At 49.6% G+C, this 16,416-nt stretch overlaps 1 protein-coding gene across 3 annotated transcripts in view; it reads right to left on the bottom strand.

Annotated features, from left to right (window-relative positions):
• The window catches only part of FLI1 (Fli-1 proto-oncogene, ETS transcription factor), a 116,581-nt gene that overhangs the window by 24,729 nt on the left and 75,436 nt on the right, over positions 1 to 16,416 (bottom strand). For all 3 annotated transcript variants that reach the window (XM_055306872.1, XM_055306874.1, XM_055306871.1), the window contains 2 exons: positions 14,402 to 14,605; positions 5,875 to 5,940 (listed from right to left, as the gene is read on the bottom strand). In XM_055306872.1, the coding sequence (XP_055162847.1) occupies positions 5,875 to 5,940; positions 14,402 to 14,605 (270 nt within the window). The remainder of the gene's footprint in view (positions 1 to 5,874; positions 5,941 to 14,401; positions 14,606 to 16,416) is intronic.

The following is a 16,416-nucleotide window of genomic DNA, read 5'->3' as shown; positions in this document are numbered from 1 at the left end:
GTGACTTGTCCAGGGTCACACAGGTTGAGTCCAGAGCTTGAGTTTTTAATCAATACACTACAATGTTGAAGTAAGAGAGGAATACCTGCCTTAGGTAAATTCAGAACATTAATTGAATAATTTAATTAATTTAAATTTAAAATAATTTAATCAATTTAAATTTAGATGCTCGAATTAAGTATGTTGAGAGGTTGAGAACCAGCCTGGCAGGAGGAAAGAACCCAGAGACCTACGTTTGTGCCCGGCTCTCCCCTGAGACCTGGGGGACTTCCATGAACCCTATAATCTCTTCAGGCCTTGTTTTCATTATCTACAGAATGGGAATAATAATAATACCAGCCGGGCTGTCTCACGGTGATGGCGAGAGGTGCAAATGAGATAATGGATGTGTAAATGCCTGGCAAACAATAAAGGGCTGCAAAAAGAGGGGCTGTTGCTATGTACAGGGGTGGGGGGGCCCTGCCATCTGGAAATCTCCTTGAAAGAAGCTGGGCTCTTGTTAGCATGATCTTCAGCGCCAGTTCGGCATTTCTCTCCAAAGGGTGTGGAAAGGTAGTTGCTCCCCGCCCCCCCCCCCCCCCGCCCATACTTAGAGTGTAAGCACACAGATTTTTTATCCATTAGCCAAGGCAACTGCTAGAGACACTATTCCACAGGCAGACGCCCTACACAACCGAGTTCAGGTTTTGCATTCAGCAGCAGGTTCTGAGATTCCCTGGCTGGGGCAAGAAGCTCGGTGCTACGCGGGCCCTTGGCAGGTTTATGAGTTCCAGGAGTTAATAAACAAGGAGCTCAATATCCTCTGACTTTTGGAGAGTCAGACGTATTTAAACAGATCCAGCATGAGGAGCTAAGGAAATGAGGGTTTAGGCATGCAAAGCAGCTCTGAAGGAGAGATGGGCTGATTGCTGCATGCTCATCGGCCAGCCAGTGGAGAGCACTGGGAGGCCCTAGGGTTTGCCCCGAAGACAAGGTGGAGCTGAGACCTGCGCCCCCAAACACATGCCCACCTTGGGGTAGAGGGCAGAGAGAACAGGTTTGGAGAGTCTGTGGTCCTGGCTCCAGGACTCACATGGACTTGGAGAGGCCTCTTAGCTTTCAGAACCCCAGCGTCCTTATTATAAAATCAAGCTATATGGGCGCCAGGGGTGGCACAGTCGGTTGGGTGTCTGACTCCTGATTTCGGCTCAGGTCATGATCTCAGGGTGGTCGCTGGGCCTGGAGCCCACTGGGGATCCTCTCTCTCCCTCTCCCTCTGGTCCTCCCCAAAATAAAATCAAGGTTCCAATACCATGTCTGCTATTTAGATACATATAATGAGGGCGTGAAAGAGGAATTTCTGAGATGTGAAGAGAGGTACTAACGCAAACGTGTCAAAATCAGTGATAATTATAACATCATCAATGACATCGAAGAAAAGAACAAATGGCAATCATGTGGTCCCTTCACTCAACCTGAACCTATAGGACCCGCACTAAGCGCCAGGAAAGGTCAAGATCAACCACCCAGTATATCTTTAAGAAAGCCTGGGGGTGCTCTGAGCTGGGTCTCCTCGTCTCTCTAGTTTGTGTCCACACCATAGCACAGTACTTCTTGATTTTGGCTGCAGGTTATGAGAGAAACCTGGAGAGCTTCAAAACCATCCATCCCCGAAGTCCACATGTCACTCCCAGCTATTCTGAACTACCTGGTCATGTGTCGAGCCTGGGCATCAGGATTTTAGATTTTTTTTTAAATTTAAAGGTTTCATTTTTTTTTATTATTGTGATGATAAAACATCCCCAACAGAATTCACCATCGTTGACTATTTTTTGGTGTACATTTCAGTGGCATTAAGTACGTTCCTTGTGTAACTCTCACTCTCACCGTCGGAACTTCTTCATCTTTCCAAACTGAAACTCTGTACCCCGTCAATGACAGCTGCCCCACCCGTCCCTCCTCCCAGCCCCAGTAACCACCGGTCTGTGTTTCGTCTTAATGGATCTGCGTACTCGAGTCGCCTCCTAGGCATGGGGTCGTACAATATTGGTTTTAGGGTACTAGTATTTTCTAAAAGCTCTCCCAGTGATTCTCTGCGCAGTTCAGACCAGAAGGTAGTGCCAAGCAGGGCTTGCGTATGAAGTCATTTTTGGGAAAAGAGAACAGGATGGAGGTGTGGATGAAGATGATGGGAAAATTATGAATTGGGGCAAAATAATGGGAAAAATTTCAACTCTCTCCTGAAACAACATTTAGGCCAGATATTGTCTGCATGGAAATCCAGCGGGAAGCAATGAGCCGTATTTGTTAGGGAGACCATCTGAGGGAAGGAAATTTTGAATCCTGCAACCCGGCTTTGAGCCTTTGCTATGCTGTTGACTAGCTGTGTGCTCTTCAGTGAACCACTTAATATTGCTGAATTTCACTTTTTCTGTCTGCAAACTGGAGAGGATCTTAGCTACCTCTCAGGGATGTTGCAGGTCAAAAGCAGAGGCAAAGCATGTGAAAGTGTCTATGGCATTACAAAATCCTACCCAGACGGCAGTTGTGGCTGCTATTATAAACCGGGAACAATCACTTCCATCCTACCTTATTTTTTAAAAGTGCATTAACCTCAGCAAGTAAAGGTCTAGAGAGCACCACTGTTTTAACAGGGGCCAAGCCGTGACTATAGAATACTTAATTTAAAGGGGCTTAAAGACTGTTATAAATTAATTTTTAAAATCAAGTCTTACTTCCTGGGCACAAATAACCTTTACAGAGCACAGTCATTTTCAAGAGACAAGCTGGAAGGGTGATTATGCCATTTTAAAGCAAAGAAAGGCGTTCTAATTTGATAAGTGAATTGAAGAAGTAGTAATAAACGTCATCTCCTCAACTTCTTTCCTTTGTGCTTGATGCCAGCACCTTCTTTCTTTTGTGCTTGATGCCAGCACCTGCCCTTTGTGAAGTACAACACACACGCATGCACACACACACACACATAGAGCTCCGGGGCTCTTGAGGTTCTGGGGCTGTGTGGGGCTGTGTGGGGCTGTGTGTGTGTCTTTTCAAACAAGATGGAGCCAAGGTTGTATGGTGTCTTCTCTTTATTTTTCCATTTAATATTTCAAGTAATAAAGCTAGCTATTAGAGAAAAAGCATGCATGTGTGTGTGAGAGAGAGGGAGAGAGGGAGAGAAATGGGGAGGAGGGTGAAAAGGAAGGAGGGAGAAGCTTGATTAGCTTTGTCTTGCTAATGCACTTTGTTTTGTGGATGATGGGCCTTTCAGACAGATTCAGTCCACCTCACAAGGGGGGAGGCAACACAGAAGCAAGACAGCTCAAGTGGAAAGCTTTGCTGGGGACAAAAGATGCACCTGCAAAGCACAGACTTAATGGTCTCCGGAGGCCAGGACCGATGGTGGGAGACAAATGCCCCGGCACCACCTGAATGAGGTCCTGGCAGCGTGCGTTTGCCTGGATACTACAGTTAATTTATTTCAGAAAAGGGGTTGTTGCCCAGCAAGAGCAAGTTATTCCTGCAATAAGCCTGAATAAGCCCGGTGGCATTACAAATGCACGGCCGCCTGCACACAAAAGGGCCAAGGGAAGGGAATGCCGTATGGTAGGTAGAGGAGAGAGGCTGAAAGCTAAGACCCCTGGACGAGTAATGAGTTGCTTATCAATGCGGTTCAACTCAGACTTGCTTCTAAATGACGATCTGTATTTTAAGCCCAATATCAAATATTCTCTCATTGGCTCTGCTCTGGGGCAGAGCCTCACCGGTCTCCAGCAGGCTTTGGCCTGTAGAACTAAAGGAACTTGGAAGGATCACCTTGCGTCTCTTTTCCATCCCTTCCTCCTTCCTCTCCTCTTGCCCCCTTCCTTCCAAGAACCGGATCCCTTTCTGCGAATGAAATTCGTTCAATAAATAAACCAGATCAAAGCAGGGTGGCCCTGAGTGAAGTCAGAGCTTCGCCTGTGGCTCTAGGACATTCTCTCTAAAAGCCAAGAGCTCAAGAGTCAGGGCTTGACTCCTGCTGACGCAGTTCAGTCCTTTTTATTTGACAGGAAACAAAGATTCAGGGCATCAAGTGATTTTCCTAAACTAAGCCAAAGATGCCCCGACTTCCAGGGTATCTTCTAATGTTTGTCACTATAGTACATTTTCTCTACAATAGATGTCTGCAACATGGTGTCAAATAGGTCAGCAAGTAAAGCGTGGGTTGGACTGTAGGACAGGTCAATAGAACTTTAGTTTTCACGGCAAAATAAAAAAAAAATCTGATTTGGGAAGGAAAACGGTGGCCTAAGTAGGACCGACCCAGGGGGCAGGGGTGGGGGAGGGGGAGAGGAAGCAAACAAAACCACAAAAGTTTAAAAGCAGATTCATCATGTCGTATATTTCCTCTACTACATCTTCTGGTCATCGTCTGATTATAAATTGTTAACAGCAAACACAACATCCTACGTGCTCAAAGGTGTGACGGTGGCCAAGACACCCAGGAGTTTTAGGTCTGCCTTCTTCATAACCCGTGAGGATTCTTAATCAAATGGTCTCTAAGGCTCTTCCCTTGGAAGAGCTTTAAGTTTCTCTGAAATCTTAGGCCGTGCTACGCTACATGCCCCCTGTATGGAGAACTTCCGCCCTCATTCATCCTGTAGTAGAGCAGATATACGCTAAAGAAAAAGTAGTGAAGTAGAGAGCCAAGGAGGAGGGCTTCGATGCCATACTCCTATTCATTTTTTAAGCCTCCACTCAAAATTCCCCTCTTCCATGGACTTTCTTTTTTTTTTTTTTTTTTTTTTTTTTTTGCCTTGGGCAGATTTTTTTCACTTATTTATTTTTTTCTCCTTTAAACCAGGTACCATGAATTATTCACTTGTCTAAATCTAACACAGTATCTGGAGCAATAAATCCTCACGATGTTCCATAAATAAGACACTGAGAAATGCTATTACAATGAAATCCTCACTGGCAAAAAATCATTTGTTGAGGTTGTTTTCTGTCTCTCTCAACCAAACCAAACCAATGCGACCAAATCCCCAAATCACCACTTTAAAAATGAACTGGCATTGTTAAAATTCGTGAGGGGGGGAAAAAAACCCTTAAAATGTGGCATTGCAAGAATCCTTTAAAAATCCTTAAAAAATTTATTATCTTCAGCAGAGGAAAGCCCTGACTTCCAGTTTCGAAAGGCTCGGAGAGCAACCCCATTTATTCCATGATGTACCTACTTCAAGTCCCATCTTTGATATTATTACAAGATCTTTAAGGACCTTGCTCTATGTTTGCTGCTAGTGCAAGTGGGATAAGCTTTGGCTTCTTGCCTTGTGTGCTAGAAAAAAAAAACAAGAGATTTGGCCCTTGAAAATGGACAAAGGGAAACCTCAGTGAGTTAGGAGGCCAGAGAGGGAACCCAGAGGGCAGGCTAGTGTCTCTCAAGATGTCAGTTGCAGGAAGAACTGTCATTTACAGACTTCAACAGATGTGTCCGCTACCTACCACAGCAGAACAGTCTCCAACAGGAAAGAATCATCCATTACAGGCCCCAACAGGGAAGGACGTACACTGCCTCTTTTATAAGCGATCTGCTACCCCTGTGCCTCAGCCGATGAGGCAGTCATCACCCTGGCCTCTTAACTTTCTCTAATGGACTTCCATTCAACATGACTCCTCCCAACTTCCTCCAGCTTCTCCACAAAATAATGTCCCTCTCCTTTGTTTGCTGGCCTGACCTATGGTTTTGCCATCGCTTGTTTATCCTGCATTGTTATTCTCTGCTCTTCTCAAATAAACCCATTTTTGCTGGTAAAACAACCACGTTTTATTTTTAAGGTTCATGGTGCACAGATTTGCACGGAAGGGTGCCAAGCCTGGTACAGAAGAAAATGCATGAGAGAAGGAACTCACCTTCTTTGACGCTCAGTCGTGAGGATTGGTCTGTGTGGGAGGTTGTGTTATAGGCCAACAGTGAACCTGGAAGGCAAAGCAGAAGCAGGTTTTAATAAGGTGTTCCTCTAAGATCGAGAGTAGAAGATGGGATGAGACGGGAATGGGGAGGGAAGAGATGCGGGTAGAGCAGAGGGCCAGATGGCTCCTTGAGAGAAATGGAGAGTTAATGGCATCTGTCTTGGGGGGGAATGTATTTGATTCCTGGAGTTCCCATCAGAGCAGGTTAGGACAGAATGCTTGTGGGTGGGTGGGACATGTACAGCCCTCCCCAGCAGGCACGTTTATGACTCTGAAGTTCTTGGGTGTCCCCGCCGTGTCACGGCAGGAGCACAGGACTGGGAATGGCCCCGTGTGACCAGGGGTTAAGTCTAGGTTTGGGTTTCTTCAGCAGAAAAAGGAAGGAGTTAAACTACGGCAGGAGTTGGCAAGCTTTTCCTATAAAGATCAGATAGTAAATATTTTAGGCTTTGTGGGTTAAATACAGTCTCTGTTGCACATTCTTTTTTGTTTTTGTTTTGTTTTGCCCATGGGCCAGAGTTGGCCAGATTTGGGCCAGATTTGGCCTGCAGTCTGCAGTCTTGCCACACCCCGGAGGAAAAGCAGCACGACTCCTGCCTGCTAGGATATCCTGTGGGTTTATGGACCTGTCCTTTTGCTGGTGCTTAAGATGCTTGGATGTTCCTCATTGTCAGTGGAGGGGAGGGGTGGAGGTGACAGGAGTTCCAGTCGTGACTCTTGTCTTCCTTTGCAACTAAGAGCATACACCTGACCGTGAGGCATGGTACGTTGAATTTTCTGTCACCGCAGAGCGCTGCTAGACAATCTCTTAAAATTAAACCTGAATGTGTGACTTCTCATACCAGGCTCTAGTCTAGGAATTTTCAGGGATGATAGGGGTTTTTTTTTTTTTCTGTTGCATGTAAAAATTCCCCCTTTCCCCTCAAACGAAGCTTGTCCCTTAGTTTCAAAAGAATCCAGGAGTTTTATTTTGTAAAATGTAGGCAGCTTTGCAATTCTCCTTGAAAGTCTGGGATATGCTTTCACAGAGGACAGCATAAGCCCGCCCTGGGGGTTCAAGGCTAGGGAAGCCTTTGAAAAGTTTCCCTTCTCTGTGCAGACGGGTGGCGGACTTGGGTGCCAGGGCTGAGGACCGGGGACGGGCTGTCAGACACTCCTATTTTTAGCCTCCAGTCGTGGCAGGGATACCGGAGTGGAGCTGCTGCCTCACCCAGCTGTGGGCGTTTGGTTGTGTGCCTCGGAGAAAATGTGTGCCCTTCCAGGCCAGACGATGAGGGAGAGAATTTTATAAGAATCACCCAGCTGCCCAGCACCTATGACTTCAGGCCAGCTAGGCCTGAAACAGCTCCAAACAAAGAAGAGGAGGGGGGAAGGCGGTGTTGAGAGCCCAGCACACCAAAGCGTGGATGGGTGCACACGCCGTTTGAGAAATGAGACAGTCACATGCATGTCGCAGCCCGAGAACCAGATGCATCTGGTTGGTTAGTCTGCTCTCAACAGTATCAAGGACCAGGTGAGGCTGGGATAACCTCATTTCAATAGAGTTGTTTTGCAAACGAGAATTGGCAGTTAGACCGGCCTCTTCCCACTTACCAGCTTTGTGACTTTCCTCAGTTTACCTCGTCTCGCTAAGCCACAGGCTCCTTCTATATATAAAAAGAGGCTAATAATAACATCTACTTAACACGGGTGTTGCGAGGATTGAATAAAATACTACGCATCAAGTGCTCACAAAAGATCCCGGGTTGCTAGTGAGTGTTGAGCTGTTATCATTATTATTTTTACTCCCTTCTCCCACAGACACCACGATGACAGACTTTAAACCCTTTGTAAAAGAGCCTGCTGAGTGGCTCACCTTGTCCTCTGGACCTGGAGTTATGAATGGGTTCTGCTGCAATAAGAAATAATCCTCCATGACTGAAAGGAGGTTAAGAAATGGAACCAAACGTTCCAAGGGAATAGAAAAAAAAAAAAAGTCTCAGGAGTAAGACCAAGAATGTCTGCCTCTCTGTCCCCGACATTCCCTCCCTCAGGCTGAAACCTCACGGCTGGAGCAAATAAAGAAAAATGATGGTCTCAGAGGAGCAAACTGCTTGAGTCATTAGTGCAGATTTAGCTGAGAGCACGAAGCTTAGATAAACCACATTTATTAAATTTTCCCCTTGCTGAAAGTTCTTCTCTGGGCACATATGAATTCCACAGGAAACTCCCAGAAAGCCAAGAGAAAGGGTCGTTTGACCCCTGCAAAGCTTGCATGAAATACATATTTCATGGTAACCTAGGAAAAGGATTTTGCCCCGAAGACCGTTCTCGGTTCAAGTTTCAGTCCTGGAAGGAGGGGCTGGCTCGGGGGCATCTGGCCTCCCTCCCCAGGGACCGACATCCCCTTCTCCTGTCCCAACTTTCATGTGACAAGTTCTTCAGGCTGCAGAGGATGGCACCGCACACGCTCTTCTTACGGGAGTTTGTTCTGATACCAAGGAGGTCCTTCCTGGGGCCTGGCCTCCTGCTCTGGATTTTTTTTTCTCCCGCTTTCAGTCCCCTGTGTGGGGCTGATGTGAGCTCCTAATCTTCCTGGACCCCGTCCCGTCCCCGCAAGCAGGCTGTGACGGCAGGAGGGAAGCCCACACTCCACCTGCAGTAGGCCCCAGGCCCTTCACGTCTAGTCCCTCGCTCCATCCTCGCACGAGCCAGTATCCGTGCTTCTCCTTCGACAGATGAGAACATCAGGCTTCAGAGAAGTCAAGGAATTGGCTCAGGGTCACACAGCCAGAAAGCCCAGGAGGCTGGAGTCCCATCCTGTGTACGGAACCTGTGTTCAGGCCGGCAGACGCCGCAGCCTTTCGGGCTAAATCTGAGACACAGACAAAACTCATGTATGGTTTTGGGATTCGGGACGGTGGTTACCTTTGAGGAGGATGAAGGGGAGGCAACAGGGAAAGGGTTCAAGGGGGCTTCTGGTCTCCCCCTTGACCTTGAGCTGCAGGTGCTTATACAAGCGAGCCGATTCCCTTTGTAGATAATTCCTGGAGTCGTGCATTCATGGTTTTGCTCGATTCTGTATCCTTCCATTAAAATGTGTATTTACTTGCTTATTTACTGTGCTTAAGGCAGGTGTGCAGGCATATATGTACATCCGCCAGTTCGGGGCCCCCGAGAAGCACGCCGTGGCGCTGCTGAGAATGCAGTGCCCCCGCCCCCAAGTGAAAGCACGAGGGGAAAAAAAATCATTTTCCGTCTCTGAGCCCATCCGTCACAGGATATCGTACGAGGGATGTGAAAGAAGATGGAAATGAATAGAGTGAAGCTTTGCAGGTGTGAGGTAGGGCCCCAACAATGGGGCTTTCTTCGGCTCCGTGTCCCCCAACCCAACCTGCTCCTCATCTGAGACACCTGGAGTGGGGGAGACAAGGGTCTGGGGGCTGGTGCCAAGGCCTTTGTCTACTGCCTCGCAGCCTGCAGTTGTGGGTTCCCTTTCTCTGGGCTGAAGTGCCCGGCAGGTGGGAGGAGGGAGCAGGGAAGGAAGGCCCCGTGTCCTCCCAACAGGCTTGGCTGACTGCGGGGTCCAGGGGAAATCTGGCCTTTTGTTGTGTCTGAACCCTGTTCTCTCTTGCTGGTCAGACCCCGGCCTGGAAGGGATAATACTTCATCAGCTTAATTGCCGGGACCCATCACCTTTGCCCAGGCATCTGAGGCTGGGCGGTGGAGGGGGAGGTCACAGGACGCAGAATGTGTTTTCCATTAAGCTTAAATTAAAAATGGGAATCAAGATAGATACCTTTCCTGCAGTCTCCCTGTCACACGCTTTATTTCTTTGTCCTGTGCCACCGTGATGAAAAAACACGGTTTCACCGTCATTTCTCACGGGTCAGACTCAGAAACACACACAGGGCACGACAGACTTTTTGTCGAATGAAAAGGGACTCCTTTTCCTCCCCCTGCCTCTGGCCACCCCAAGCCCACGGCCTCCTGGGCTCCCAGAAACCCCAAACTCCCCCCAGCGGCTCCGAGTCTGTACTGCCAGCCCGGCGGCTGTCACTTCCTCTGAGGCTGGCGGGGAGGTCCCCACTGAGCCCAGGGGTGGCTCAATCTCATTTCCCTCAGCCCCTGCCAGGCGGGGTGTGCCTGGCGCAGATACTGGCGGGGCCGCGGGCGGCCGGGGTGTGGGGTGGCGCCGGGAAGAGAGGGGGACAGGGTGAGTGTGGCGATAGGTTTGGCTTTAATCTGCCTCGTTCCAGGAGGCCACGGGGAAGTTTCGGAAAGCATTTATCTCTTGGTGCAAAGGAAAACAGAAAATGCAGTGGGGAGAGGGGCCTGGCCCTCCGCACGGGAGCCCCAGGGGAGCGGGGCTCGTTCTGAAGGAGAGAGCATGGGCTGCGGATCGGGGCCTGGCAGGCCTGGGCCTCCGCTACCAGCCTCTCCCCTCCGCTGTCCGCCTCTGAACCCGTTCCCGAAGCCTCCAGACCTCAGTTGCTTTGGCTTTAAAATGGGCATTACACAGAGTGGCCCAGGTGACGTCCACAAGGGGGCGTCCTGTCCATATACAGCCAGTGGCACCTGGGGAGCTGCACCTCTGAGCCCTGGGGTCCCCGGGAGACTCCAGAATCATCCCACTTACCATCCCCCAAGGCCGCCCTCACCATCCTCCTCCCCTTGCCGGTGGGGGTGAAGTTACAGAGGCCGTGCCCTCCTCCCCGCCCGCCCGCTCCATCTGGGACAGTCAGCCAGGTATGGAGAGCACGTGCCTCCAGGCAGGCCAGAGAAACCCCAACATGTCAGGCCAGAGATACCCCAACATGTCAGGCCATCAGACAGGGCCTTGAGGCACTCAGGGCATCGCTACGTCTTCTCCACCCTGGGGAATAACACCTTAAGATGTAAGGCTGGTGTTCTAACATGTGAAGGTATAGCTCGCCTCCCAGACAACCAGGATCAGTACTCATGCACCTTTGTGAATGTGTGAATTTGACGCCCGAGCTTCCTGTCCTACAAAGGTTTTCTTTTTTTCTACCAAAGTCCAGAAAGATCAGATACTTTGGAGTGACCCGACTAACTGGAGATCTTCTGACTTCCAGCTAAATGATAGGGCCTCCGATGTCCTTCTGTTGACTTTGCAGCCCTACGGCCCTCCCTCCATCTGTGTCGGGGAGCTCAGCTCCCTTCCTCTCACCTCTTGCCCAAGTGGACAAGGCTGAACCCCAACCCCCTCGTCAACAAAAGGACAGATGCCAGAGCACAAGGAATTAGCTCCCCTTTCCTCTGCCTCAACTTAGCTGCCCCAGCCTCTGTCCCCAAAGCCCTGGCCTCCCTGCCTCAGCACAAAACATCTGCTGGAAGTAAGTCTGGAAAAACAATAAAGCATCTGAAGGCATGTTGGTCGGCACCAGGGAGTTCCCAGCCATCTTGAGAGCAGACAGTCACCGGGCACGTGACCCCCGGGCAGGGGTCTCAGCCAACCGACCGCCACCCAACACAGAGGGTCCCAGAGGCCACCGTCTGAAGCTAGACACCAGTTGAAAAGAAGCATGAACCATTTTTTTTTCCCATGAAGGGGGATCATTTTAAGTCTAGATTCCACAAAAGGCCCTTAGACGATTACAATACTATGTTGGGGCAAGTTTTTTTGAACCTTTGTATAGCATTTTAATTTTTGCTTCTGCAGGTAAGCATGGTTTTTATATCAATGCATCCAGTGCTTTATATTTAGTTGTTTCACTCGACATCCTAACAAATATGCAGTTTGTTCCGTCTCCTTTCCTTTCCTGGAAATTTGCTCTATTATGAAGCTCCTTTCTGGAAACTTCATATTCTTATTGCCCTGGGGGGCATCTTCCTTGATATCTACAAGTATCCTTTAAAAGAAAGAAGGGAGGGATCCCTGGACGGCTCAGCGGTTTAGCGCCTTCCTTGGGCCCAGGGTGTGATCCCAGGGTCCTGGGATCAAGTCCTGCATTGAGCTCCCTGTGGGAGCCGGCTTCTCCCTCTGCCTGGGTCTCTGCCTCTCTCTCTCTCTGTGTGTCTCTCATGAATGAATAAATAAACTCTTTTTAAAAATGAAAGAAAAAAGGGAGCCATGCACACTTTTTCTTGCCCTGCTACCTGTACTCCCAAAATACCAACACTCTGGCCTCCGTTGCCTCATGACCTGCTCAGTCCTTTGCTCCTTGGTTATCTGTGCTCATCCGTTGTGATTACCAGGACCCACCTTGTCAAATGACTAGGCCTTTGGGGCAGGTGACAGATAGTCTTGCTTCAGGGTCTGTGGCTTGGGTTCTTTAATGGCAGGAAATCCTAGTGGGACCTGGGTTGTTTATGGACCTGCCAAAAAGCAGGCCTGGGGAGTCACATAGCATGAATGGGCCACCCCCCCCCCCCGACATCAAGTCAGAATGTGCTTGACCATTTCCCCAACAAAGGCATCTGCCATGGAACCCTAAATTACTGGTCCCTTAAAGAGTTTGGACACGCTGTCCATGCTACTGCTGTGCCCCTCTTCCCCCACAAAGGAAGTAAAGGTGCCAATGACTTCTGGACCTCCACCATATGATGCCTAAAGAAGCAGAAAGGTAGGCTCCACTGGCATTCCTGCTAGGCCGGTCTCTGCTTCTCACTCCCACCCCCTGCCTTGCCTGGCAAGCATCGCTGGAGGACTCTGTGCAAAGAAACTTAAAAAAAAAAATCCATAAACCGTTAAACACTGAGAACTACAGATCATTAGAAAATGTTAATTCTCCGGAGCTCAGAAAAAATCGGGTAGAGAATCACCCCTTTTCTGAACTTGTTGTTTCTTGGGCTGACCTCATGTTGCAGCAAGACTCAGACATGAGGTAACTGCTCTGGTGTTAACATATACTGCATCATCCACACTCTCGCTGGTTACCAGACGCCTCGGAGAGATGACCAGAGAGCCCGGAGGCACCAGTGGAAACTTCCAAAAGGCATTTTGAAAATTTTTAAATGTTACAGCCAGTGAGTGTTGCTCCCAGGTCGTGCACTGTTGTAGAAGGAGATGGAAGGTTACACAGAGGGTGAGTTTGAAGACCCACTGGGCGATGGGGAGCAAATGAAGAACTCACCAACCCAGAGCCCAGGAGACCAGGAAAAGCAGCCCATAGGCAGCGTCCAAAGACCTCAACTTGGAAGGGGCTTTAAAATCATCAAGCTGGGATGCCCGGGTGGCTCAGCGGTTGAGCGTCTGCCTTTGGTTCAGGGCATGATCCTGGAGTCCTGGGATGAAGTCCCACATCGGGCTCCCTGCTTCTCCCTCTGCCTGTGTCTCTGCCTCTCTCTGTGTGTCTCTCATGAATGAATAAATAAAATATTTTTTAAAAATCATCAAGCTCCTTCATTCCAAAGCCTAACTCCTGTAAGACACCAGGCCACCAGGCAGCCTCCACTACGGACAGCAGACACTCCGCAGGTCGGGGTCGCTGGTCTCCCCCAGCTCAGGGCTGACTGCAGAAAACTCCCTTGTAGGAAGAGCCCACATCTGCTTCCCTGTTGCTTTGACTCCCCGATCACAGTACCATCTTTTCTGGCCACGGACAAATTCTTCAATACTTGAGGTCCCCGCAGGACCACCAGGCCTGGATTTCTGCTGAAGCATCAGGGCTGAGCTTCTTGCATGCCTGAACACGTTCTGTTCCTATCTCCGCGTATGTTTAGTATCAAATGAAATTCATATGAAATTGACGGGAGCTTGAGACCTGAGTGCTCTCATGTCGGCTACACATATGTTCGCTCATAAAATCTCCCTTCCCAAAGCTCTGTTCCTCGTCGTTGTGCCAGAAGACAGAGCCCAAGACGCCCTCGCACACCTGGAGCATCTGCTGCTCTCTGTGTTTGGCTCGCAAGGGTGTGCGGCTGGCAGCCGGCAAAGGTGGGGTTCGGGTGTGCCAGAGTGACCCCAAGGATAAGAGGAAGTGAATGTGTCAATTTTTACAACCTTATATCCTAAATCCATGGATCTAGAGTTTACTGGAGGAGCCTGAAATCATTGCACAGGAGAATACCGGCCAGGGTATCCAACTATTTATAATTACAGGGCAAGGCACTTTCTGGAAAGGGGTTCTCATGGAAACAGTGTGACTACTTTCTGGCAGACCCCACTGGGTCACCGCTCCTTGCTCACAGTGCTTCCTTTGACACTACGGGACTGGGTCAGCCCCCTTTCGGGGTCTGTCGGAGCCAAAGTGACCTTGGCAACCTCATGGGCCCTGACGTGGGGCTCTTGCAGCATCTACCCAGCCAACCTGACCGCGGGGGGGGGGGGGGGGGGGTGGGGGGGGGTGGAGGTGGGGTGGGGTAGAGGGTAGGGTCGGGGGGGTGGGGAGAACCAGGTTCCTCTTCCTGGATTGGCTCCTTGGGAAATCAGTCTTCATTTGGGGTGGCTTCGTAGAGTCTTCGCCCACCCCCGGGGGGTGGGGTAGGCGGGGCACCCTGGCCCAGACCCAGACAGGACACTTACTTTCCCTGAGATAACTGAGATGTGACAGCAGCACTTCGGTGTTGTAGAGGGAGGTGGCTCGGAGAAAGTCCTCCTTGTTCATTTTGCACAGTTCTTTGCCATCCATGTTTTGGAAAAAGGACGTGTCGATCTCCATCAGGCCGTACTCCTTGATGGCCCACTCCAGCCACTGCCGCACGTGCTCCTGAGTCCACAGCGTGGGGTCTGCAGGGGAGAGGACCTGTTAGCCTGGGTTCGGCTGGCCAGGGAGGGTCCCCCCCTTCAGGAGGGCCGGGGAGACCCTCTCTGTCCCCACCCCTCCTCCTGCCCCGCACCCCTCTCTGGCTCCCTCCCTCCCTCTGTCCCCAGGTGGGAAAGTGGGTTCCCTCCCAGATGGTCCTCCTAGAGCTCCCATCTGGCTCCTCCACATCTGGCCCTGCCGAAACCACTTAGCGCTCTGGGGAGGCTCTTAGATGTCTCCCTAGGCATCCTGACAGGATGTTCCCTTTAAAGTTTTTGGAGGGCAATTAAAACCTTTGCCTGAGAAAGGGTGGCATCAAAATGAAAGTATACACAGTGCCACGGGCCCGGGGACCAAAGTCTCTGGAAAGGGAAACCATCTGTATCTTCGGAACATGAAGGATTTCTTTCTTTCTTTTTTTTTTTTTTTTTTTTTAACATGAAGGATTTCACGGAGGAACGGGGCTCTCTAGGATGGCGACAGGAGACGACACATGTGCACGCTCTTCTGTCTGTGGCATTAGCCTCGGACATAAATCCAACCTGCGTTTTCTCCTTGTGGAGACAGCTGCTCTGAAATTTCTACCAGGTCATCCCCAAAACATTTTTATGATATTTAAGTCCCCAACGATGAAAAAGAAAAAAAAAACAGTATTGGAGGGAGAAAAACTTTCAGGCCTTTGAGTGAACATAAATAATGGAATGATTGAGGTCACCACCAGCCCGGACCCTCACAGCAACTTTTCAGCCGGGGAGGGGGGTTGTGGGGGGGAGAGGGTGTGTGTGTAATACTCTGAGTGCTGGTGATGAGTTCCAGCAAATTCCACAGCAGGTAGGGCACTTGTATCTCATCACGTATCACAGGCTGGAAGCCATCTCTCTCCTTGGCAACCAGTTATTAGCAAATCCAACGAACACCTTAGATATGGCCACCCTACAAGAAAACTATGGCTCTTGGCCACATGAAAGATCTACATGTGTGAAACATGTAGATGGGAAACCACAGGATTAAGCAACAGATTTTGTGGTGGTAGCTGAAGGAATCACGGGCAGAGGGAAATAGTGTGAACTTGGAGAGTCCTGGGAGGCTTCCCGGGAGAGGGGAGGAGACTTGACATTGTACGTCATTGTCCGTCAACCCCCGGCTTCTACTGGGCCTGCTTTATTAGCATGTTTCCTTGGTAGGAAAATCTGTGCTGCTTCTCAGCCTCCTCGCCCTTGCCTTCTAAGAGGTAACTGCTGCCGAAGGTCAGGCCAACAACCAGTACCCGGTCGCTCCTAATGGTCCAGATCTGGGGCGCCTACTATGTGCCAGCTACGTGTCCCATTTTTCACGTAGCTAGAAAACCCAGCGAAATGGCTTTTACCTTCACTTCATGACAGAAAACGGAGTTCTGAAAGGTTAAGTCCCTAGCTCAAACTTAAGTCTTCCTAGGACTTCACTTAGTTGAGGGGGTGGGTCCCCCTGACCTGAAGCCCCTCCTCTCACCCTTTCAGGATCCTGCCTTAACTCACCTGTGACTTGCTCTGCTATTACGCCCAACAGCAGAGCTCCTCCTAACGTCTATATGCATCTCTCTCTCTCTCTCTCTCTCTGATAAATTTCTTGGTTAGTTTTTTTTTTTCTTTTATTCTTCCAGAAACAACGAGGCATGGACCATTGGTAAATGGAAATAGTCTGCACCATTTTGGAATTCTAAAGAGAAATGGCATAGGTGGGGCCTGGGTTACAGAGTGTTTTATTTCGTCTGATCTCCTTTGCTTTTCCTAATTCCTCACTTTTAGTATGTGAGGCC

The sequence above is a fragment of the Nyctereutes procyonoides genome, unplaced genomic scaffold, assembly GCF_905146905.1.
Source record: "Nyctereutes procyonoides isolate TBG_1078 unplaced genomic scaffold, NYPRO_anot_genome, whole genome shotgun sequence".
NCBI lineage: Eukaryota > Metazoa > Chordata > Mammalia > Carnivora > Canidae > Nyctereutes > Nyctereutes procyonoides.
The sequence above is the reverse complement of the archived record's forward strand: the minus strand, read 5'-3'. Positions and strand labels throughout refer to the sequence as shown.